General features: G+C 43.4%; 2 protein-coding genes and 1 pseudogene across 5 annotated transcripts in view; 2 read left to right on the forward strand and 1 right to left on the reverse strand.

Annotated features, from left to right (window-relative positions):
- MOB1A (MOB kinase activator 1A) overlaps positions 1 to 4445 on the forward strand; it is a 31747-nt gene extending 27302 nt beyond the window's left edge. For all 3 annotated transcript variants that reach the window (XM_007518937.3, XM_007518936.3, XM_060187071.1), the window contains exon 6: positions 780 to 4445. In XM_007518937.3, coding sequence (XP_007518999.1) covers positions 780 to 857 — 78 coding nt within the window. In that variant the 3' untranslated portion in view covers positions 858 to 4445. The remainder of the gene's footprint in view (positions 1 to 779) is intronic.
- Positions 4446 to 8330: 3885 nt separating this feature from the next.
- BOLA3 (bolA family member 3) lies at positions 8331 to 20080 on the forward strand. 2 transcript variants are annotated; one of them, XM_007518938.3, is made up of 4 exons: positions 8331 to 8485; positions 11557 to 11680; positions 14298 to 14386; positions 19796 to 20080. In XM_007518938.3, the coding sequence occupies exons 1-4, from the start codon at positions 8432 to 8434 to the stop codon at positions 19859 to 19861; spliced, it is 333 nt and encodes a 110-aa protein (XP_007519000.1). In that variant the 5' UTR covers positions 8331 to 8431; the 3' UTR covers positions 19862 to 20080. The 2 variants fall into 2 exon arrangements, with proteins under 2 accessions (XP_007519000.1, XP_016041818.1); XM_016186332.2 differs by lacking the exon at positions 14298 to 14386.
- A 4754-nt stretch (positions 20081 to 24834) lies between these two features.
- Positions 24835 to 25499, reverse strand: LOC103109834 (macrophage migration inhibitory factor-like; annotated as a pseudogene).
- Positions 25500 to 25762: the final 263 nt, after the last annotated feature.

Here is a 25762-nt window from a genome sequence, read left to right on the forward strand (position 1 = left end):
GAAAGTTGAAAAGTTTATTAAGTCAAAGAATATGTTGGGTGCTGTCTTGGGCTGAATTGCCAGAAATCCCAGCACTCAGGCCAAATATTAGAAAGTCTGTAGCTAGAAACTTCAAAAAAGAGCATCCTCCTTCAGATGCATGGCCTGATGTTTCATGAGCTCTTTGTTGGAATTGAAATTTTTGAAATTCTAAATAATTGGGGAGTCGGGTGGTAGCGCAGCAGGTTAAGTGCACGTGGAGCAAAGCTCAAGGACCGGTGTAAGGATCTCGGTTCAAGCTCCAGCTCCTCACCTGCAGGGGAGTCGCTTCACAGGTGGTGAAGCAGGTCTGCACGTGTCTGTTTCTCTTCCCCTCTCTGTCTTCCCCTCTTCTCTCCGTTTCTGTCGGTCCTAACAACGACATGAATAACAACAACAATAACTACAACAATAAAACAAGGGCAACAAAAGGGAGTAAGTAAATAAATATTTTTTAAAAATCTAAATAATTGAGTTTATTTTAAGTGTATCAAAGAATTGAAGCTCCTCCTGCCCAAGAAGTGAGGCTCCTATTGATGTTAACAGCTGCTTGTTGAGTAAGTCCCCTTCTGTTTAAAAAACAAAATAGTAGTAGTAGAGGTCACCCTAATATTTAGTAATGCTCACAAAGATCATTACTAATCTTTTGGATTTCAGAAAACTAAAGCTGAGATTCTTCCCTAAATGACACAGAATTTTAGCCATGGAATTCTTTCTTTTGAAATTTTATTTTTCTCTCCCCCCCCCCTTTTTTTTTTTAGGAATTTAATCTGATTGATCGTCGTGAGTTGGCACCACTTCAGGAATTGATTGAGAAGCTAGGATCAAAAGACAGATAAATACTTCCAGAGCACAGTTACTCTTCTGCTTCATCTACTGCTAGAACTGTCTCATTGCTACTTGTTATAGACTAGTGATACAGACTTCACCACAAAACAGGATAACTGGATATCTATTGTCTGTGTCTACTGATAAAGTTATTCCAAAGGTAGGTTGACCTGCAGACTGAGAAATCAAGGACGCAGCTGAATCGAAGCACTGTGTGACCACTTCTGCTATTTTTGGAGTGATACTTGTTTGTAGTATGTGATGAGTAACATATATAGCTTTTTGTTTGCTTTCTTAACTAGTGATTTCTTTGAATGACAACATAATTGATATTAAGAGTTTTTACCAGTAATTTATTAACAAATTTCCAGAACAAATTTTCTACTAAAACAGTTGGATCAGTTTTATTCTTTTTTTATTTTAAAATTAGAACAAGTGTTTTCAGTTTTATTAAGATTTAAAGCATCTGTGTTACTTTGGATGACCTCTTAATTTGGCTGTTTATGTGTTAGTTTTTTATAGCTCAGAATATATAGATCTATATATTTTTCAAAATCCATGATTGCCGTTTATGACACGTGGTATTGGAGTAGCCAAAGTTATTTCTGAACTAATTTTATTATTTAATTTTTATTTGAGATTTTATTCATATTAACCTACATAAATCTTGAGAATTATATATATCAAATAATTTTTAAAGACCTCTACCAATGATGTTGTAAAGTTTTTATTTTGAAATGCTACATCCAGATTAGTTTGTAGTTTTAGGCTGAAAAAAAAAAAAAAGAAAACTCTCCTCAAATTAGGACAAATATAGGTCTCAAAACCACTATTTTTCTTTACATTGTTTTTTTCAGTGGTATTAAAAGTCTGGATAGGAGAATGGAGGAAGGTAGACTACTTTATAGGGTTTTTGTTTTTTTCTTTTTTTTTTGGTATTGAGTTCCTTTTGAAATTCTATATGTGACTTTTTTGTGTGTGAAATTAAAAGTAGTGTAGAAGTGCACATTTCCCCAGTATAGACACAATTTAAGAAAGAAGAAAAAAAACATAAAGGTGCATACATCTTGTAATACAACTAAGAATTTGGTATACTGCCTATGAGAGGGAGAGGGAGAGATAGAGAGGGAGAGAGAGAGAGGGAGAGAGAGAGTGTGTGTGTGTGTGTGTGTGTGTGTGTGTGTTTAAAGGAAGCAGTGGGAGGAATAAATGAATGATATAAAAATCAACTTCAGGGCCAAGGATGAGTAGTTCATTGGTGAAGCATATGCTTCACATGTGGAACCTGAAGTTTGACGTCTAGCATCCAAATTTTTTTTCATTTTATTAATAGACGAATGGATTGGGAACCCATTGGGATTTTATCCTGGTTTTTTTTTTTTTTTTTTTTTTTTTTTTGTATCAAGACTTGAAGTTTTCTGGTATAAGGAAAATTTCCCTTTAAAAAAGAAAACTCCTAATTTTCATTTTGATTATAGGATTTAGTAAACTCTAGCTGAATGCTTAAAATGCACTAAAGCATTGTAGTGCTAATAAAGACCTGCCTGCCATGTTAGTAAAGCTTTGAAGTTCCTCAGCTGTGATTTTTGCAAAATAACATCCAACTTCCTCGATGACTTTGATAAATAATAAATTTAATAGGGTTGGTACTTATTTTTATAATTCCATTGGACTTTAGTGACAAAAATTACTTAGAAACTTCATTTTTGCAGCAGCTCATTTTCAGTAAAGTCTTTCTAAACAGAACTTAAAGGAATTGAAACACTATATCTAATTTAGCCTGAAACCATTCATTGAGGAATTAAAAAGTGAGATCATCACTTGAGAAAGAGAAAAACTCTCAGTGAAACAGTACACACTTAAGTTTACCCAAAGGCCCTACCACATATTCATAAATGATCAACACATATTTGTGTTGATCATTTATGAACAAGAAAGCAGGCTTTGAAATACCACCTAGAATGTTACTACAGTCTCTGTAGATGTAAGACCTCATTAAAGATAATTTTCTTTAAGTCTGAAAGGAGTGAAGTCACTTTACTCAGCAATGGTTGTACTTTCATCATCTCCAGCACATATATTCTCAAACAAAAGCACTCTCACTTTCATCCATTTATTTTCAGTGATAGAAATACACCTTCTGTTTATGACTCATCTCCAAAATGAGCCAAAGATGGCCACACACTAGAACAGCAAAAGTATCTTATTAATGGGACATAAATAATTTTAATTGTTAGCATCCAAGACCAAAAAGTCAGAGCAGGCAAAATTTGGAGGTAAGAAAAGAATGAGAAAATGGTGCCTTCCTGACTTGGTTAAAGGACCAACCTTTGATAAGAATTGTAAGAAAATCTTTTCTTTTTTTCCTTCCCTCTCTTTGATCTCCCTGTGCCTGGGTTCTGCCTGTTCTATAGCATTCACTCCCCTTCTTCATCAGAAGTCATCCACTCTCAAGTCATCTTGCCCCTCACACTTGGTGACTTTACAGTCATGGGAGTGAGAGTACCTGCTAAAATGACGCATTTAATCTTATGGTGCTTTAATTTCCAAGTTAAAAAAAAAACTTTTTGACAGTGATGTGCATAATTTTAAGTATTGGAACTTCTTATACTTCAGATTTTATGAGGGAGCCAATTGTATACTTTATTCTCAAGATTGTGAATAAAGTAATTTTATGGGACTTTCAGCCAACCAAATATTTTCTTTCACCTTTGACCTACAGAGCCTTAATTAAGCCTGCTAGAGAAATGCAAATCATGGCTTTGATAACAACAAAGGGAAGGTTTTCCTTGTAGTATTGAGGCCAGAGAAACTATCCTGGTGGTCATTTTAACTTTTTCAAAGCTTGAGATTTCTTGATTATACTGTTCACCCTGAGCAGTGAGGTTATACAAGTAGAACCTCTAAATATAAACACCATTACCTCAAACATTAAAAAAGAAAAATGAGACCCAAAGAGTGTAAATCCTAAATAGTTATTTCTAAGCAGCCCTAGTCATAGTGCTGGTGTTGTCCTTGCCTGGCTTTAGGTGACTGTCATCTGTCCCCAAAAAATGCAGGTTGGGACATCAAGTTCAGCACTTTCAATAGGGATGTTTCCTCCTGATAGCAGTTCTGTAAGTGGATTTGGTTTTTACTGTTGTAGAATTCTGGCAAAGAGAAGAAATAGTGGTCTCTTAGTCTTCCTGTGTTTTGCATTAGGTTTTAATATTACTAGCTGTAAATGACTTTGGTGGGGGTCTATTACATGTGGGAGCAATAATTGTGTTGAAGCAACTGCATTGAAATTCATTTGTTTTCCTCTCATTATCTGATCCTATTCCAGAAAAGTATTCTGTAAGTCCAAATGGTGGATTGCCAGCGTGCTGTAGATTTATTATACAACAACATTCTGTGTTTGGTCACCATTGAAAATAGTTTGCATAAGTTAGTCTTTTTACCACCTAAATATTTTTTAAGGTTCTTTACATAAAAATTTATGTTGTATTTTTAAACCTCTAGGGGCTCTATCTATTTTTCTAAGTCAGTTAACTGAACGTAAGAAAAGTATTTTGTATCTACTTTTGTAATTTCATCTGAATAAAGTATATTGAAAGAAATGACTGCTCAAATTATGTTTCCCAACACATTTCTATTTAGCTTTGGAAACTTATAAATTTTGCAAATCCTACAGATTTTGAATACAGCATAGTTCTGGAAGTTTGCTTATCATTTGGTAGCTAAATATTTTCTTAAATCTTAGAAGAAAAGTTTCTGGGGAGTTGGGGAGGTGGCGCAAACCGCAAGGCCCGGCATAAGGATCCCAGTTCAAGCCCCCAGCTCCCCACCTGCAAGGGAGTCGCTTCACAGGCAGTGAAGCAGGTCTGCAGGTGTCTTTCTTTCTCTCCCCTTCCTCTCTCCATTTCTCTCTGCCCTATCCAACAATAAATAAAATATATTTTTTTAAAAAGAAAAGTTTCTATTTTACTTTTTTTTTTTTTGTAACCAGACACTGTTCAGTTCTGGCTTATGGGATTGAACCTGGGACTTTGGAGCCTCAGGCAGGAGAATCTCTTTGCATAAGCATTATGCTATCTACCCCCCCTCCCCCATTTTACTTTTATTTTAGCCATTTCAGGCTGCACTATTCTGGGAAGATCTGATAAAGATAGAAGGATGTGTGGGGGAGGGGAGCCATAGCACCAACGCTTCCTTCAGTGTGGTGGGTCCTTGGCACAAGAAAAGAAAGTTTCTAGGGAGTGGTAGCACAGCGACTTAAGCACAAGGACCGGCTTAAGGATCCTGGTTTGAGTCCCGGCTCCCCAACTGCAGGGGAGTCCCTTCACAGGCGGTGAAGCAGGTCTGCAGGTGTTCTCTCCCCCTCTCTGTCTTCCCCTCCTCTCTCCATTTCTCTCTGTGCTACCTAACAACAACAATAATAACTACAACAATAAAACAGGCAACAAAAGGGAATAAATATTAAAAAAATAAAATACATTTTTAAAAGAAAGTTTCTAAGTGAACTAGGTTGGGCCTCTGATTACAGTGTTAAAAATCATGCCAGCAAATATATATTTCTACCGTGATAACTCAGCTACTCAGCTCTTCTTATATAACATTCCTATATAAGGAATTCCCCAGCATTGTAGGAGAAATAATGTTATTTTTGAGATGTCCAAATGACAGTTGCCTGATTTTAGGTCTATTTAAGAGCAGTGCTAAGTTTGTTTTGATCTTTTTTGAGTAGAATTAAGATTTGTTTTTTTATTTTATTTTATAGAAATTGAGAGAGGGGAGAGGAAGAAAGAGGGATGCCTGTAGCATTGCTTTATTGCTCATGAAGCTCCCCCTTAAAGGTGCTTATGCAAGGTGACAATTATGCTCCACTGGGTGCACCACTGCGTGGCCCCAAATTGAAAACTTTGTTTAAAAAGGCAAATTTATCATGCAAGTAACACATACAGCTAAGTACTTTTTTTTTTTTTTTTTTTCCTCCAGGGTTATTGCTGGGCTTGGTGCTAGCACTACAAATCCACCGCCCCTGGTGGCCATTTTCTCCATTTTATTGGATAGAACAGAGAGAAACTGGGGGGTGGGGAGGCAGGGAAAAAGATAAGACACCTGCAGATCTGCTTCACAGTTCTTGAAGTATCCCCTGCTGCAGGTGGGGAACCAGGGGGCTTTTGCTTAGTACTATGACCACTTAGCTGGGTGCACCACCAGGTACACGCTTGGCCCCTGGTAGCACATCTTATATACAGCATGGGTAAGCTAGCAATCAGTTTCAGGTTGTTTTGTTTTTACAGGTATTTTTGTAGTAGTAGTAATAGTAAAATAGGTTGCAAAAATGTTGCTTTTGTAACAGGATCTAAAGGCTAAAAATCTGAAAGCCTTCAGACTTTATAAAATAGTAGAATAACCCAGGTAATTTCGGGGAGAACCAGATTTGGATTTCTATGTAGCACAATCAGAAAATGTCCAAACCATGCATTTGGTTTCTGTTAGCAAGTTGACATTGCTGTTGTGAATGTCCACACTACATCCTGCACCTTTACTGCTAGCCACTAGATGTCAGTCTCTGCCTCAAGTTAGATGCATCTGCTCTAACCAAAATAACTTCTGAGAAAGATACACAACAGATTCTGGGTTATACACTTAGGTCCTGGACCCAGGAAGAACTAAGGAAAAGTTTTGGGGTTTTATTTGGTTTAGAGTTCACCAGATTTGGTATTTGGACCAGAAACTTGCTTCTCTGTTAGCTTTTCATTCCTGCTGTTTCTACTGTATTAATGGGTAAGGAATTTTTTTTCCCTTTTTTTGAAAAAAAAAAAGGGGGGGGGGAGGGGTGTGCTGACTCCTGTCCTGAGGACATAAGAAACACATGTGACAACTAGAGTAATCATTTACTTAAAGTGATTTAATAACAATAAAAGGGAGTTTACATTGAATGAAGACTTCTGAGGAGCCGGGTGGTGGCACACCTGCTTGAGCGCACATGTTGCCATGTGCAAGGACCAGGTTCGAGCCCTCAGTCCCCACCTGCAAGGTGAAAGCTTTTCATTTCAAATGGAGAAGCAGTTCTGCAGGTGTCTCTCTGTCTCCCTATCATCCCCTTCCCTTTTGATTTCTGATCAAGTAAATAAGATTTAAAAAAAGACTTCTGAGCACATTTTTTTTAACTTAGACCTTTTTCATAGATTTGCTGAGTGAAGGAACTAAATTATTTGTATAAATTCTGGAAAAACTCCTTAGCTTATGACTAACGCTGCTTTTTAAATCAGAATACTGCTCAACTCTTATGTTGGTGCAGGGGGGTGAACCTGTGACTTCAAAGCCTCAGCCATGAAAGTCTTGTGTAACAATTCTACCTCCCCTGCCTGACTAGAACTTTTTGTAATGGATTTGAGAGAACTAGAATAGTTGTCTGAAACACATGACCTCAAGCTGCAAGTGCTATACTCTTCTGCCATGCCACCTCTCCGACTGCTGACCAGTACTTTGAATATCACTTTGTTAGGGGAAGCTACTACATATTTTAGGGAAGTCCTTTACAGGTAATTTCATTCAATCCTTACAACAACCTGGAGAGGGGTTGGCAATTGAGAAATAGATACGAATTGCCTGTTTTTTTAGACCATGCCACAAAAACGCAAGATTTCAAAGGGCTACCATATAGGGAAGTATGCCTTTTTTTTTTTTGCCTCCAAAGTTATCGGTATTTTTTCCCCTTTTGTTGCCCTTGTTTATCGTTGTTATTGCTGTCATTGTTGTTGGATAGGACAGAGAGAAATCGAGAGAGGAGGGGAAAAAAGGGAGAGACATCTGCAGACCTGCTTCACTACTTGAAAGCGACCCCCCCACACACACAGGTGGGGAGCCAGGTGCTCAAACTGGGGTCCTTAACACTGGTCCTTGCGCTTCTCGCCATACACGCTTTAACCCGCTGCACCACCGCCCAGCTCCCGAAGTACGCCCTTTTCTGGGCTGCATTTGTAAAAAGAATTATACCTATGAATGCAAGTAGGATCTACAAAATAAAGATTATTGCAATTAGAAATAATCCCAATGACTCAGGAGCTGCAGTAGATAAAGTCTTAAGACTCTCAAGCATGAGGTCCTAAATTCAGTCAGGAACCTAAGTGGTCTTTCTAAAAATGCAAATCTATAAATTCCTCCTCTGTTGGAAATCTTTCCATGACATCTTTTTCTGTGGGAATAAAATCCAAACTCCTCAGTTGAGAAGCCAGGTTGCGGGTGGCGGGGTGTGGGTGGGAAGGTCCGCACGATGATGCGGTGGGGATGGGGAGGTGGGTCCTCTTCCTAGACTGAAGATGAAGAGCCTGCTGAGGAGTCTAGGATCGCCAAGTCTAGGGGGTGCGAGCCGTGTGCTAGGGGCGAGTGCGGGGACCCGCGCCCCACAGCTTCGGGGCGGGGCGGCGAGCAGGGGGCCGCGGCGGTTCTGGAGCCCCGCCCAGGGCAGGTGCGGCGCGGGGCGGCTCGGCCAGTGGCCTCCGGGCGGCAGGGGGCGGCCGCGCCCCGGGCGGAGCTTCTCATTTCCCGGCTCGGCGGCACAGCGACCTCGGGCGGCGTGTGGCTCCGGCCGGGCATGGCGGCGTGGAGCCCGGCCGCAGCAGCGCCTCTGCTCCGCGGGATTCGCGGGGTGAGAGCTGGCGGGGACCGGGATCGGGACCGGGCCGAAGTCCCCGGGGCTGGGGAGCTGCGAAGGGACCGCGGGGTCTGCAGGTTTCGAGGACGGGCTCCCGGAGGTCGCGGCGCGGGACCCCGGGCGGGCTCTCCTTTCTTTCTCTCCTTGGATCGTACATGCCGTGGCCCGGGCCACCACCTGGGAAAAATGTCAGACAGCGGCCGGGCGCTGGGGATGCCGTGGAGCCGGGCGGAGGTTGGGAGAGTTGGCAACAGACTGAAACAGTCATACTACAGCCCAGGAAAAAGCAAGGCTGATGTACCTACCGAACCGAGGACTTCGGAGTCATAACCCCGAGTCATGACGTGGGTGTCTGGTCTGGTGGAGGGGTCTGGGTGCTGGGAACATCTGGCCTCAGTGACCTTGACCGTCTCCACAACCCATTCCCCCCCAGTGGGTGGCCAGCAGAGGGCACTCTTCAGGAGCTCTCCTGATGTTCTCCCGGGTCCCGATTTTATCTTTACTTCATTTTCTTTATTTTTTAAATATTTCTCTATTTTTTATTATTGAATAGAGACAGAGAAATTGAAGGGGGAGATAGACACCTGCTGCCCAGCTTCACTACGTGTGAAGCTTTCTTCCTGTCGGTGGGGACCAGGGGCTTGAACCTGGGTCCTTACGCACTGTAATGCATGCACTTAACCAGGTGCTCCACCGCCTGGCCCCCTTTGCCTCATTTTCACCCACTGTTTTTCACGTTCACATTTTCCCTTCTTCCTCGCAAGCTCCTGGGCCTGCCTCCCCAAATAACTGTACTGGTGACTCAGCGTGGACAGTGGGCCTCAGGGGATTTTGTTGGCTTTTTTTCAGGGCCACAGGCCTCAGATCTGCGGAGGAATAGGAAGTCTCCCAAGGAATCTGCAGTACTAATCACCCTCAACCCTTAGTGTTACCATAGCTTCTATGACACCTGGCCACCTTCTGCCTTTATTCGCCTACTCCCAAAGGCTCTGTCCTCAGAAGAGGTACCACCCCCACACTCAGTCCAGAACAAAGTTTCTGACCCTCTACACAGCACTCAGAAGAATAATTCCAGACCTTTCTCCTGACCTGTATTTCCGCTACCTGTCAGAATCAAGGTTTCTTTGCAGGTGCATAGTGGGCATATGCTCTTTGTGGTGTGGTTCTTCCCCTGATTATCCATCAGTCAATTCCTCCTGGGTTCAGCTCAGGAAATGTGCAGTAACAGGGCAGACCGGGTCTTGGCCTTTGAGACCAGCTGGTGAAAGAGTCTAGAGCACAAGTCATTTGAAAGGTACTTTAAGATTCCATAACGTGGGTGGGGGTAGATAGCATAATGGTTATGCAAAGACACTCTCATGTCTAAAGCTCTGAGGTCCCAGGTTCAATCCCCCGCACCACCATAAACCAGAGCTAAGCAATGCTCTGGTAAAAAAAAAAAAAAAAAAAAGATTCCATAACATGACTGAGGGTTAAAGGGGTGGTACCTTCAGCTCCAGCACTGAACAGTCAGTCAGCGCTGGTGTTCTCCCACCCGCCATGCTCCAGAAGGGACCTATATCTGTTGCTACTTCATTTGTAATAATATCTCCTGCATGGGCATTATTCTTAGCTAACTTTAAAGGACATTATTTTACACAGGTTTCTTAGGCACCAAGAGGTCAGGTAACAAATGTCCAGAATCATTAGCCTGGTATTCTAGGTCTGCCATTCTCAGTTTTCATTCTCCTTTTCAGAATATGCTCAGCTCAGCAAAGGGACTGCCAAACGGTGTTTTCCTTTTTTTTTTTTTTTAAATTTATTTTTTATATTTATTTATTCTCATTTGTTGCTCTTGTTTTATTGTTTTAGTTATTGCCGTGGTCGTTGTTGGATAGGACAGAGAGAAATGGAGAGAGGAGGTGAAGACACAGAGGGGGAGAGAAAGATAGACACCTGCAGACCTGCTTCACTGCTTGTGAAGCGACCCCCCCTGCAGGTGGAGAGTCGAGGGCTTGAACCCGGATCCTTGTGCCGATCCTTGAGCTTTGTGCCACATGCGCTTAACCTGCTGCGCTACTGCCCGACTCCCACGGTGTTTTCCTTTGCCCCAGTTGCGATGCATTCCCATCAGAAGCACTGACTCCCTCTGGCAGCCTTAAGGGAGGTGTTGCGAATTGTGAATGACCCAGGAAATATTCCTCCTGCAGCTTGTTTCTACTTTCTCTACCCAATGAGGATTTAGTACAACTGCAGAGGGTAACAGACTTATTTAGCAGTAGGTCATACTTAGCCTACTGGAGAGAGTATGAAGTGTTAATCAGGCCAAAAGGATGGGTACAACTTGACCCCGGCACCAGTAGTGCTGAGTAGCAGACTACAACTGAAGCAGGCTGCCTGGTCCCTCCTGCTTTGCACCTTCCTTACAGATTCCAGTCATTGCATATTACCTTAGTGTCTCAGTTTTCTCACCTGTGAAGCTGTCTTTATACTTGCAGCTCTTGTAGCAGTATCTTGAGGCATTAAAACATATGTTGAAGGGGGTCGGGCAGTAGCGCAGCGGGTTAAGCACACGTGGTGCAAAGTGCAAGGACTGGCATAAGGATCCCAGTTCAAGCCCCCAGCTCCCCACTTACAGGGAGGTTGCTTCACAAGCAATGAAGCAGGTGTCTATCTTTCTCTCCCCCTCTCTGTCTTCCCCTCCTCTCTCCATTTCTCTCCTGTCTAACAATGACGACATCAATAACAACAACAGTAACTACAACAACAATTAAAAAAAAATAAGGGCAACAAAAAGGAAAAAAACAAATAAAAAAAGAAAAGGAAAAAAATCTGTTGAATTAAGTTTGTCTAGAGTCAAAGCGAATTATTTAGTCACTCCCCTTCCCATCCACCCCCCCCCCACGCACACACACACACACCCACACAAAGAGGTCTGTTTTGTATACTGAGAAGCTTAAATAGACAAGTGGTACATGCCGTCCCTCTGACTGCCTACAGCCCTGCTGATAATGCCTTGGGCCTTGCACCAGGCCCTAGCCTATTCATCTTCCACTGCTATGACTTTAATCTCTGTTCTGTGACAGCTTCCTCTTCTCCACTGTGTCCAGCGGACTTTTGCCTCTCAAACTGAAGGGGAGCTCAGAGTGACCCAAATTCTGAAAGAAAAGTTTCCTCAAGCTACAGCTATCAAAGTCACTGACATTTCTGGTAAGATTTTTTTCCTCATCTTTTCCAGGAGTTTATTAGAATTGAACCCTCTGGACCTTGGAGGAGGGAACTTGGTTACAGTGGTTTCTCAGTATGTGTGGTTTTGGCAGATGGACCTCAGCCACTCCCATCTGATAGGGTGGAGGTGGGGGTGCAGATACAGAGAGAAACTATATAGGAGAGAACTCACCTTAGCCAACCTGGACCAACGTGGATGAGGTCCCTCTCTGTCACCCAGGAACTCGTGTTTTCGTCTTCATTTTGACTGTGAGATGACCTTACTTTAATGTCCCCACATTCTTCTGACACCTAGCATGTCAGAGCTGAGGCAGATCCCAGGAAGGTTTTGTCCTATAGAAACTGACTCCGGGCTGGGTGGCGGTGCAGCTGGTTGAGCTTACAAGTTATGATGTGCAAGGACCCAGGTTCAATCCCCTGGTACCCACCTGTAGAGGGAAAGCTTTGCAAGTGGTCAAGCAGTACTACAGGTGTCTTTCTGCCTCTCTCCCTCTCTACCTCCCCCTTTCATCTAAATTTCTGGCAGCTATTCAATAAATAAATAAAGATAACAAATAGTTTATTTAGAAGAAGAAGAAAGTAACTGACTCACTTTCCCTCAAGGAGAAGCCAGAAAGACCAGAGAACCTTGCTGGCCTCCTCGGGAGGAGGTGACAGGCCAGAACCCACAGCAGACTTTGTTCAGAACTCAATAACCAGACCAAATCTTTCTCAGACAGTAATGACCACTGCAGAAGTTTAGGCAGACCGTGTGTTCAGAGCAAGCTGAGGAGTCAACTTTTATAGCCCCAGGCTCGGGGAGATATGACTTTTTTTTTAATATGCATATTTTTTATTTTACTTATTTATTCTGGATAGAGACAGAATTTGAGAAGGGAGGGGGACAGAAAGGGAAAGAGAGAGACACCTGCAGACCTGCTTCACCGCTTGTGAAGCAACTCTCCTGCAGGTGGGAAGCCAAGGGCTTGAACCCGGATCCTTATGCTGGTCCTTGTGCTTTGCACCACGTGTGCTTAACCCACTGCGCTACTGCCCTACTCCCAGAGATAGGACTTTTATCTAGACTCACATGTGGAACAGTTTGGCAGGGTAAGATAGCCTCAACCTGCACCTCCCTGAACCCAGAGGCAGGTTTTGCCACTCAGCTTTGACTGAGGACTCACTGGCTTCTCTGATGACATGACATTTACAAGGTTTGGGAGGAAGTTTAGGAAGTGGTTGTAATTCTGGAAAGTCTCAGCAATTAATCTGTCTAAAGATCCCTTGGAATACTAGGTTGCACTAGCATTCTGTACTGTCTCAGGGCATTACTGAAGCCTCTGTAACTGGTTCTGCACCTGTTCTCAGTGTAGGTAAGGCAGAGCTGAGTCTTGACCTCCTGCCCAGCCCTATATGAAATGCAGAAAGGGAACTGGGGCTTGACACCTTGGCTTAACCCAGGCTTGGACACCTAAAGCACATAATACAAACAAAGCCTGCTGAATCCATTGCATTTCTCTTCTTATTTGTTTTCTTCTGTTTATTTATTTATTTATTTTTCCTTTCTGCTTTTTACACTGTATTTCTCATACAGTGACTTGGTATTAAAAGCACAGGGGACAAGTTCTTTATTATTTCTTCTTTCTTTCTCTCTTTCTTTCTTTCTCTCTTTCTTTCTTTCTTTTTGCCTTCAAGGTTATTGCTAGGGCTCAGTGCCTGTACTACAAATCCACTGCTCCTGGCGGTCATTTTTTCCATTTGTTGTTATTGTTTTTGGATGGGACAGAGAGAAATGGAAAGAGGAGGGTAGACAGAGGGGGAGAAAAAGACTTCTGCAGACCTGCTTCAGCGCCACTACCACCCAGCCCCCTTCTTTCCTTCTTTTTAAAGAGTTAATAGTGAGAGGGGAGAGAGAGAGAGGGAGAGGGAGAGGGAGAGAAAACCAGAGCATTACTGTGGCACATGGAATGATGGGGATTGAACTTGGCATCTCATGATTGAGAGTCCACTGCACCACCTACCAGGATACTCCCTTGTTATTTCACTCATTGCCATCAGCTATCAGCACTACCTTGCTAACTGTATGGAGACAAAACTTTGTGAGCAGGGTGTGGATGGACCCACCATAAACTGCCTGGAGAGCTTCACTAGAAAGTGGCTTCCCCCCTGCAAAAGCCCAGGATGAGACACTTGACGCCGCTGTTTATAAAACCACACAGCCCAGTGGTTAGCACACCCCTGGGTAAAGCAACCACTTTGCAAAAGAAAGAGCCCACTCAAACAGTCTTAGCTACTTCTTTTGGAACAGTACTATTAAAAGGACTTTTATGGATCAGGCAACATTTTATCTCTTTAAAATATTTGTATCAGTTTATTGGATAGAGACAGATAAATCGAGAGGAAAGGAGAAAGAAACCTGCAGCACTGCTTCACCACTTGTGACACTTACCCCTGCAGGCGAGGGCATAGGGCTTGAACCTGGGTCCTTGTTCATTGTAACATGTGCTTTACTAGGGGCATCACCACCCGCCCCTGGATTGTACAGTATTTCAAGGATGTTTGAGTCAGTGGCTATCTTACCTGAACAGATGAAACACTTTCAAATATGTGTTTATTTCAGGAGGTTGTGGGGCCATGTATGAAATCAAAATTGAGTCAGAAGAATTCAAGGAGAAGAGAACTGTCCAGCAACACCAGATGGTAAATCAGGTGAGTAGAAGCATTAAGATGTTTTTGCTAGTGAAACTCAGCTTCTGCAAAGGCTAGTAGTGGTAGGTCTGCTATTTCTTGGCAGTCCTAGGAAAAAGTACGGTGATAACACTGTCATGTAGACAGGATTCAGAACCTGAGAAAAATATAACCTAAAATTTCTAGAATCAAGGTGTGAGCAAATATGAGTTTCAGTATTTAAAAAAAGCCACGGGGGGGGGTGGTGGTTTGCAATGATCCCGGTTCGAGCCCGGCTCCCCACCTGCACGGGCATGGCCTCACTAGAGGTGAAGCAGGTCTGCAGGTGTCTGTCTTTCTCTCCCCCTCTCTGTCTTCCCCACCTCTCTCCATTTCTCTCTGTCCTGTCCAACAACGACGACATCAGTAACAACAATAATAGCTACAACAACAATAAAACAAGGGGAAAAAAAAAAAGCCACCCAGTAGTTATTTTGTGTTTTTTTGGGTTTTTTTTTTTTTTTTTTGTCTCCAGGGTTAACGCTGGGACTTGATGCATACACTAAGAATCCACTGCTGCTGAAGGCTATTTTTTTTTCCTTTTGTTGCCTTTGTTGTTTACCATTATTATTATTGTTCTTGTCATTGCTGTTGTTGTTGTTGAACAGGACAGAGAGAAATCGAGAGAAAAGGGGAAGACAGAGAGGGAGAGAAAGATAGACACCTGCAGACCTGCTTCACCACTTGTGAAGCGAGGGGAGCAGGGGTGGGGTGGGAGGGGGGGGGGATGGAACCGGGATCCTTATGCGGGTCCCTGTGCTTTGCGTCACTTGCACTTAACCGGCTGCACTACCGCCGGCCCCTATTATGTGTTTTATTGTATAATGTTGCCAATATTTACTGCTGGTTTTTTAAAGGGAACTTTTTAATTGTTTTATTTTATTCTTTTTTTTTTTTTTTTTACCATAGCACTGCTCAGCTCTGGCTTATGGTGGTCCAGCCTCAGACATGGAAGAGTTTTGCATACCCATTTTGTTCTCTCAGTTTTTACTGGGTTCAGCATCTTAAACAAGTTCATTTGCTCCCTCTGATATTCTTTTTTTAATATTTATTCTCTTTTGTTGCCCTTGTTTTATTGTTGTAGTTATTATTGTTGTTGTTACTGATATTGTCGTAGTTGGATAGGACAGAGAGAAATGGAGAGAGGAGGGGAAGACAGGGAGAGAGAAAGACAAACACCTGCAGACCTGCTTCATCGCTTGTGAAGCGACTCCCATTCAGGTGGGGAGCCGGGGCTCCGACCTGGATCCTTACGCCAGTCCTTGCACTTTGCTCCACCTACGCGTAACACACTGCACTACCGCCCGAGTCCCCACTCTAATATTCCATCTCCCATTTTGAGCTGTTGGCTTCTCTTTCTATGTTGGTATCACCTTCTTTTACTGGAGATAGACTTTTTCTTCTTGATGGGGAGCATAACCCCCAGCCACCCCTATCTGATTATTTTAGTATAAGGACTGAAGAAACAAGGCTCCTTACTGAAAATCCCAAGGGGGATTCTGGTTGGCTTCCTTTGGATGGTGTGACACTGTGGAACCAATCATGCTGAACCAGTGGCACATAATGACCTCAGCACTAAGCCGATTGGTAGTCCCCCAGTGGTACATGATTAAAGGACATGTTCCTCATGAAATCTGAGATTGCTGGACAGCCTGGGGAAAAATGTACACTCTACTATAATTAGGAGGTTTGCATTCACTATAAAAGGACTTTGTCTTCTTTTCTGCACTGATTATAAATCTAGAGGGTCCAAGTCTTCCTCAGTACTGTAGCTCCCCTCCTGGAACTGTGAGGGGCCACATACAGCTTTAACTGTGATATTCCACTCACATTTTGGGTTCTGAAACCATTTATAACCTTAAACAAACCTTATAATGACCTTATTAAATTATTTTGGGTCTTTAAAAATAAATTTAGACTTTATTTTATTTGACAGAACAGAAAAATTGAGAGGAAGAGGGGGAGAGAGAGAGACACTTGCAGCACTGCTTCACCACTCATGAAGCTTTCTCCCTCCAGGTGGGGACTGGGGGCTTGAACCTGGGTCCTTATGCATGGTAATACACACACTTAATCAGGTGAACTACCACCGCCACCCTTAATTTGACTTTTATTATTATTTTTTTTTTAATTTGCTTTTTTTCCCCTTTTGTTACCCTTGTTGTTTTTATTGTTGTTGTAGTTATTTTATTGTTGTTATTGATACTGATGTTGTTATTGGACAGGATGGAGAGAAATGGAGAGAGGAGGGGAAGACAGAGAGGGGAGAGAAAAACAGACACCTGCAGACCTGCTTCACCGCCTGTGAAGTGACTCCCCTGCAAGTGGGGAGCCGGGGGCTTGAACTGGGATCCTTTATGCAGTCCTTGAGCTTTGTGCCATGTGCTGTGTGCTTAACCTGCTGTGCTACTGCCCAACCCCCTCTTAATTTGCTTTTTAAAGAGCAACTATTCACTGTTGGAAATAGTACAACATGGGAATTAGCTTACAAATTCATCATTAGGACACTGGCCAAGAAGCTATGATAGATCTCTAGAAGCAAATAGTGTGTTAATGTAAAGAAGAATGAGATTGCTTTTTATACCTGATATTGAAAGCTATGTAGTGTATAGTGGAGGAAGCCTGGTGTGCAACAATGCTTTTGAAATGCTACCATCCACAGCCTGAGAGGTAGCGCAGTGGATAAAAGCACTGGACTCCCAAGCATGTGGTCTTGAGTTCAATCCCTAGCATTACATATATTATAGAAATGTTCTCATTTTCTCTCCTCTTCTCCGTTCTTTCTATAAGGAAACAGATATTTTGGGGCCAGGCAGTGGTACATCTGGTTTAGTGCACACATTACAGTACATAAGGGTACAGGCTCAAGTCCCTGGTCCCCACCTGCAGGGGAACAGCTTCACAAGTAGTGAATCAGGACATCAGGTATCTCTCTGTCTCTTACCCTCTTATCTCCCCTCCCCTTTCAATTTCTCTTAGTCTTTATCCAGTAATAATAAATATATGGGAGTCGGGTGGTTAAGCGCACGTTGCGCAAAGCACAAGGACTGGTATAAGGATCCTGGTTCAAGACCCCAGCCCCCACCTGCAGGGGAGTCTCTTCACAAGCGGTGAAGCAGGTCTGCAGGTGTCTGTCTTTCTCTCCCCATCTCTGTCTTCCCCTCCTCTCTCCATTTCTCTCTGTCCTATCCAACAACGATGACATCAATATGAACAATAATAACTACAACAATAAAACAACAAGGGCAACAAAAGGGAATAAATAAATATTTAAGGGAGTCGAGCGGTAGCTCAGCAGGTTAAGCGCCGGTGGCGCAAAGCACAAGGACTGGCGTAAGGATCCCGGTTCAAGCCCCTGGCTCCCCACCTGCAGGGGGGTGGCTTCACAGGCGGTGAAAGCAGGTCTGCAGGTGTCTTTCTTTCCTCCTCTCTGTCTTCCCCTCCTCTCTCCATTTCTCTCTGTCCTACCCAACAACGACGACATCAATAACAACAACAATAACAACAACAATAAAACAAGGGCAACAAAAGGGAATAAATAAATATTATTTAAAATTTAAATAATAAATATATATTTAAAGATGATTTTAAAAATAGGAAGGAAATATTTAAATAGGGGAATACATATTCTATTTTATATACTTGAATATACATTTGCTTTAATCCTTGCAAAGATTCACAAGAAACTAACGATTCTCAATTTTGGGATGGAAGTTATTACTGGGGGGAGCAGGACAAGTTATGAGAGTGGGAAGATAATACACCTTTATTTTGTTTTTAAAAATTTATTGGGAGTCGGGCGGTAGCGTAGCAGGTTGAGCACACATGGCACAAAGCACAAGGACCGACATAAGGATCCGGGTTTGAGCCGCCAGGCTCCCCATCTGCAGGGGAGTCTCTTCACAAGCAGTGAAGCAGGTCTGCAGGTGTCTGTCTTCCTCTCCCCCTCTGTCTTCCCCTCCTCTCTCCATTTCTCTCTGTCCTATCCAACAATGACAACAACAATAATAACTACAACAATAAAACAATAAGGGCAACAAAAGGGAATAAATAAATATTGAAAAAAAAAAGATTTATTTACATGGTGTGAGTGGAAAGAGAGAAAGAACCAGAGCATCATTCTGGTACCTGACATGCCAGGGTTCAAACTTAGCTTGTAGGTTCCTCATTCTAACCACTATGCTACCTCCCAAGACACTGAAACTTTATTTTTTGTTTGTTTTATTTTGTTTAATATTTTAATTATTTATTGGATAGAGATAGAAATCTAGAGGGGAGGGGAGGGGAGGTAGAGAAGGAGAGACAGAGACACCTGTAGCACTGCTTTACCACTTGGGAAGCACTTAGGTGCTGGGGACTGAAACCTGGTTCCTGGCATACTGTAATATGTGTGCTCAACTGGGCATGTCACCACCCAGTCCTGAGACTTGCCTTTTTATACATTTTGGTCTTTCAGCCATGTTAGATACTGATTCAAAAATTAAATATATTTTTTTAAATAAAAAAGGAAAATTATGAGCGGGGGTAGATAGCATAATGGTTATGCAAAGAGACTCTCAAGGCTCTGAAGTCCCAGGTTCAATTCCCTGCACCACCATAATCCAGAGCTGAGCAGTGCTCTGGTTAAAAAAAAAAAAAAAGAAATGGGGAATTTACAAAATCACCCATGGATTTATAAAACTTACACAAAAATTATCATAGAGATGTGGTGTAGTTGGTTTTTTATTTTAAGATTTATTTATTTGGGGGCAATGGTAAAGCATGTACGTTATAGCACACAAGGACCCCACTTCAAGCTGCTGGTCCCCACCTACAGGGAGAAGCTTCACAAGCAATAAGACAGTACTGCAGGTGTTTTTCTCTGCTCCCTCTTATCTCCCATACCCCTCTCAATTTCTCTTTGTCGCTATCCAAAACAGATAATAAGAAAGAAAGGGCATGGGAGTCGGGTGGTAGCACAGCGGGTTAAGTGCAGGGTGGCGCAAAGCACAAGGACCAGTGTAAGGATCCCAGTTCGAGTCCCAGGCTTCCCAACTACAGGGGAGTCGCTTCACAGATGGTGAAGCAGGTCTGCAGGTATCTATCTTTCTCTCCCCCTCTCTGTCTTCCCCTCCTCTCTCCATTTCTCTCTGTCCTATCCAACAACGACGATATCAATAACAACAACTACGATATCAATAACAACTACAACAATAAAACAAGGACAACAAAAAGGAATAAATTAATACTTAAAGAGAGAGAGAGAGAGGGCACGAGAACTAGACCATTATTCTGGTAAATGTGTTATCAAAGATCCAACTCAGGACCTGATGCTCAAACATCCAACACTTTGTTAGATGTTGGTGTGGTTAGTTTCACAAAGTAAATGATGCTGCTCTTTTCCTTGCCTAGGCACTCAAAGAAGAAATCAAAGGGATGCATGGATTGCGAATTTTTACCTCCGTCCCCAAACACTGAGCACAGCCTTGCTGCACATATGCTGCTGCTTCAACCCTTGGAAAAGCTTGACTGACTCCACTGTCTCCTATGGATTTGCCAAAAAAAAATATATATATATATATATATACATACATATATAGTTGATCTATTCAACATTTTGTTCACAGACATTTCCATATTATTTTAGAAGAATATGCTATCTGTTTAGATATTGATTAAAGACAATTGACAGCTAAAGCTTTTGAAGAGTCATTGGTAAGGCATGCATTCTACCAGGTGAGCTCTCTCCAGGCCCCTTTAAACTCGAGTCATTGGCTACTCTTCTTAATCCCTTTTGTTCAAACTTGTCTCATTCAGACAGTCCTTTGGCTCCAGAGGCAGAATGGAGTGCCAGCTACTTTAGTCTCAGTCGGGAGACTTTTCTTCTCTGTGAAACTGCTCAGGCCTCTTAGGCTTGTTAAAAAGAAAAGAAGAAAAATCCTCTGGTTTTGCTGTTCTCACAGTTTACTACTCTTTCCCTTCCTCTCTAAACTTTTTTTTTTTTTTTGCCTCCAGGGTTATTGCTGGGGCTTGTGCCTACACCAGGAATCCACTGCTCCTGGAGGCTATTTTTCCTCCCTTTTGTTTTTTTTATTGTTGTTGTGGTTATTATTATTGTTTTTATTGATGTCTGTTGGATAGGACAGAGAGAAATGGAAAGAGGATGGGAAGACAGAGAGGGGGAGAGAAAGACACCTGCAGACCTGCTTCACCGCTCATTAAGTGAGCCCCCCCACGTAGGTGGGGAGCCAGGGGCTCAAACTGGGATCCTTATGCTGGTCCATGCGTTTTGTGCCACATGTGCTTAGCCCGCTGCACTACCATCCGACCCCCCAAACCTATTTTTTAATATTTATTTTTCCTTTTATTACCCTTGTTTTTTATTGTTGTAGTTATTATTGATGTTGTCATTGTTAGATAGAACAGAGAGAAATGGAGAGAGGAGGGGAAGACAGAGGGGGAGAGAAAGATAGACACCTGCAGACCTGCTTCACCACCTGTGAAGAGAATCCCTTGTAGGTGAGGAGCCGGGGGCTCGAACCGGGATCCTTAAGCCGGCCCTTGAACGACTACGTGCGCTTAACCCGCTGCAGCCACCGCTGGACTTCCCCCAAAAAAACATTTTTTTAAATTTTTATTTATTTATTTATTTATTCCCTTTTGTTGCCCTTGTTGTTTTATTGTTGTAGTTATTATTATTGTTGTCCTTGTTGGATAGGACAGAGAGAAATGGAGAGAGGAGGGGAAGACAGAGAGGGGGAGAGAAAGATAGACACCTGCAGACCTGCTTCACCGCTTGTGAAGCGACTCCCCTGCAGGTGGGGAGCCGGGGTTCAAACCGGGATCCTTATGCCGGTCCTTGTGCTTTGCGCCACCTGCGCTTAATCCGTTGCGCTACAGCCCGACTCCCCAAACATTTTTTTAAAGAAAATATATATGGAGTCCGACTTGGGTTTAAAAACCTGCCCCACCTGTGGGAGTGACTTCACAGGTGGTGAAGCAGGGCTGCAAGTGTCTCTTCTGTCTTCTCCTCCCCTCTCAGTTTCTCTCCCCTATCTAATATGGAAGGGAAAAGGGGGGGAGGGATTGGAGAAATGGTCACCAGGAGGTGTGGATTTGTGATGCAGGTACATAGCCCAAGCAATAACCTTGGTGACAAAAAAAAAAAAAAAGAATAATCTTGAACCCTTAGTTTCTTACCCACTAGATGACCTCTGAGGTCTCTGGAGTATCTAGAATAGGGCATCATGTCTGAGGATTCTCTATCCTTTGAGTTTTGGTCAGAGACAGAAGTTGAAAAGGCACAGGCAGGTGAAGAGAATCCCTTCTCCCAGGACAGAAATTGAAAAGGCACAGGCAGGTGAAGACTCAAGCTAATCAATCAGTGGTCTGGTAGATGGTGCAGTGGATAAAGCGTTGGACTCTCAAGCATGAGGTCCCAGATTCAGTCCCTGGCAGCACATGTACCAGAGTGATGGTTCTTTCTCTCTCCTCCTATCTTTCTCATTAATAAATAAAGGGAGTTGGATGGTAGCACAGTGGGTTAAGCACACGTGGCTCGAAATGCAAGGACCGGTTTAAGAATCCCGGTTTGAGCCCCCGGCTCCCCACCTGCAGGGGAGTCGCTTCACAGGCAGTGAAGCAGGTCTGCAGGTGTCTGTCTTTCTCTCCCCCTCTCTGTCTTCCCTTCCTCTCTCCATTTGTCTGTGTTCTATCTAACAGTGACGACATCGATAACAACAACTGTAACAACAATAAAAAAAACAAGGGCAACAAAATGGAAAAATAAATAAATAAAATTTTTTTTTTTAAAAAGAGCCAATCAGATAAGCCCTCCCTGGGCTTTGAATTGGGAGCAGGTGCCTTGAGCTGCACATAGAACATCCCTTCTTGTAGCTGTGGCAGTAGTGTTTGGGGCTCTTGGTCATGGTGACCACAGGATTGTAACAGGGCCCATATCACAAGCTGCAGTCTCTGGAGTCCATGTTAGTGGTCACCATGTCTGTGTCTGCCCCATGGCTGGACTCTGGCCACTGAGCCTTCCTGGCTTGCCAGCTTCTGAATACAGTAAATTATGCCACTGCTCTTAAATGCTTTCACTAAATCTTTTCTGCTAACATCAGTGGTCAGAATCTAGCTTCCAGTGTAGAGCTTCATGTTACACCTGCCCTTTGCAGGGTAGCTCCTGCCCTGCTCCTACTTCCTTGCAGTTTTCCCTCAGAGCTGAGACCTTGCAAATGAATGGTTTCATCACTCCCAGGCTGCTTTTCATTTAAATAGAAAGACACAGAAAGAGAGTTCCCCCCACACACACACACACACAATTCTGTGGTTCTCTTTCATGTGTCGGTGTTCAAATTTGGACTGCATACAGAGCAAAACACACACCCTCCCCAGGGAGCTGTCTCTGGCCCCTGAACAGCTTTCTGAGAAACCACTCCCACTGCCACTCTCAGTCCTCAGTACCCAGCCTGACCAATAGAAGTTGACCATCTATTTCCCTAAACTCCTCCTTTATCTTCCATGTAGCTGACCACCAGGGAAGACAGTACTGAGTATTGGTTACCTAAGAAATTAGAGTAGAACGGACCCAAGTTCAGTCCCCTGGCTGTAACTTGCAGGGGAGAAATCTTCACAAGCAGTGAAACAGTGCTATAGGTATCTCTTTTACTCCTATCTTCCCCTTCCCCATTAATTTCTCTCTGTCTCTATCCAAGAAATAAATGAAAGAGAGAGGGGAAGGAAGGAAAGAAAAGAGAGTATGAGATAAAATAGCTTGGGTCCCAAGTAGAGCAACACAAATTTAAAATATCCCATTCACATAATGTGCCTCCAATTTTTGGTTTAAAATATTCTTGGGCAGGGATAGATAGCATACTGGTTATGCAAACAGACTTTAGTGCCTGATGCTCCAGAGTCCCAGGTTCAATCCCCTGCACCACCATAAGCCAGAGCTGAACAGTGCTCTGATAAAAATAAACTAAATAATTTAAATATTCTCTATTCTGGGGAGTTGGGTGGTAGCACAGTGGGTTAAGCGCAGGTGGCGCAAAGCAGAAGGACTAGTGTAAGGATCCTGGTTTGAGCTCCTGGCTCCCCACCTGCAGGGGAGTCGCTTCACAGGTGGTGAAGCAGGTCTGCAGGTGTCTATCTTTCTCTCCCCCGCTCTGTCTTCCCCTCCTCTCCATTTCTCTCCTATCCAATAACAGCAATTAACTACAATAAAACAACAAGGGCAACAAAAGGAAATAAATAAGTAATAAAATATTTTTTTAAATATTCTCTATTACAAGTATGGTGGAGAGATTTGTTGTCCTGCCAGGACAGATCTGCCTTCTACATAGAAAAGAGTTAATTGGAGAGTTGGGTTGTAGCGCAGCGGGTTAAGTGCATGTGGTGCAAAGCACAAGGACCGGCGTAAGGATCCCGGTTCAAGTCCAGGCTCCCCACTTGCAGGGGAGTCACTTCACACTCGGTGAAGCAGGTCTGCAGGTGTCTATATTTCTCTCCCCCTCTGTCTTATCCCACCTCTCTCCATTTCTCTCTATCCTATCTAACAACGACAACAACAATAATAACTACAACAACAATAAAAAGACAAGAGCAACAAAAGGAAAAAGAAAAGGAAAGTTAATTGTATCAAAGCTGAGAAGACTGGATAAAACAAGATTCCTGAAGCACCCAACCAACTCTCAAAGAGTTAGCTACCACAGAGGACAACTTGTAGGTGGTTGTGGTGAGGAAGTGCCTACAACCAGCCCTAGAGTCCAGAAGAAGGCAATAATTAGAGAATAGATAAACCAAGGAATAAAAAGAGACCTGGTGGTCCGGGAGGTGGCACAGTGATAAAGCTTTGGACTCTCAAGCATGAGGTCCTGAGTTTGATCCCCCGCAGCACATGTGCCAGAGTGATGTCTGGTTCTTCAAAAAAAAAGACGAAGAAGAACAGAGGAGTTGGGCGCTGGCTCAGCAGGTTAAGCACACCCGGCGCAAGGACTAGCGTAAGGATCCCGGTTGGAGCCCCTGGCTCCCCACCTGCAGGGGAGTCGCTTCACAAGCGGTGAAGCAGGTCTGACAGGTGTCTGTCTTTCACTCCCCCTCTATGTCTTCCCCTCCTCTCTCCATTTTTCTCTGTCCTATCCAACAACAACGACATCAATAACCACATCAATGTTAAACAACAAGGGCAACAAAAGGGAAAATAAGTAAATCTATAAAAAAGAGAGACCTGGGGCCAGGTGGTGGTGCACCTGGTTAAGTGCACACAGTGCGCAAGGCTCCGAGTTCAAGCCCCTGGTCCCCACCTGTAAGGGGAAAGCTTCACAAGTGTTGAAGCAGGAATGTAGGTCTCTCCCACTCAAGACCATGTCCTTTCACATGGTAACGTGTGCGCTCAACTGCATATGCCACCTCCTGACCACCCCCCCCCCCCATAAACATTTTAGTTTAGTTTAAGCCCGGAGACTGGGATTCAATGAGCAGAGCTGGCACCAGGGGTGGGGGTGGGGGGGAACGCCAAGCTCAGTGACGGTAGAGCGGTTCCAGCCCACGTTGGCCGCGTTCACTTGGTAGTAGTTGATGAAGCTCCTGTCCGGCTGATGCGCAGGCGCCCGGCCAGCAGGTCACACAGCAGCATGCTGTAGCTACAGTGCGGTTCTGGGACCCGCTGATCTTGCAGATGCTGTACAGGCTGCAGAGTGCGCACGGCTCGCTGGAGCCGCAGAAAGCCTTGAGCTGGTCCGGGACCACATGCACCGCGATGTACTGGGCTGGCTTGCCTGTGGCCTGTGCCTGGTCTTGGGTGAGCTTGGAGAGCAGCCCTTCCAGCACGGAGGCCCGGATCATGTTGATGTTCACCACAAACAGGCATGATGGTGTAAGAATGGGCCTTTTTATTTTATTTTTATTTTTACTTTTATTGGCACCAGGGTTATCTATGGGAATTGGTGTCTACATGACAAATCCACCACTCCTAGTGAAGGCTTTATTTTTATTTATTTTCTTTTAAAAAATATTTTTAGAAATTAATTTTTTAATATTTATTCCCTGTTGTTGGCCTTGTTGTTTTATTGTTGTAGTCATTATTGTTGTTGGATAGGACAGAGAGAAATGGAGAGAGGAGGGAAAGACACAGGGGGAGAGAAGGAGAGACACCTGTAGACCTGCTTCACTGCCTGTGAAGCGACTCCCCTGCAGATGGGGAACCAGGGGCTCGAACCGGGATCTTTATGCCGGTCCTTGCGCTTTGCTTTTAACCCACTGCGCTACCACCTAGCTCCCTTATTTATTTATTTTTAAATCTTTTTTTTATATTTTTATTTGTTATTGGATAGAAATGGAGAAAAATTGAGAGGAGTGGGGGAGGTAGGGAGAGGAAGA

Source organism: Erinaceus europaeus, chromosome 3, assembly GCF_950295315.1.
Source record: "Erinaceus europaeus chromosome 3, mEriEur2.1, whole genome shotgun sequence".
In the NCBI taxonomy this organism is placed as follows: Eukaryota; Metazoa; Chordata; class Mammalia; order Eulipotyphla; family Erinaceidae; genus Erinaceus; species Erinaceus europaeus.

Bases quoted from the DNA above. Each gene is read 5' to 3' on its own strand.
- BOLA3 (XM_016186332.2), top strand. From the start codon at position 8,432: ATGGCGGCGTGGAGCCCGGCCGCAGCAGCGCCTCTGCTCCGCGGGATT. The intron at 8,486-11,556 runs GTGAGAGCTGGC...GTTCTGTGACAG, and splicing joins TGCTCCGCGGGATTCGCGGG to CTTCCTCTTCTCCACTGTGT. The intron at 11,681-19,795 runs GTAAGATTTTTT...TTCCTTGCCTAG, and splicing joins CAAAGTCACTGACATTTCTG to GCACTCAAAGAAGAAATCAA.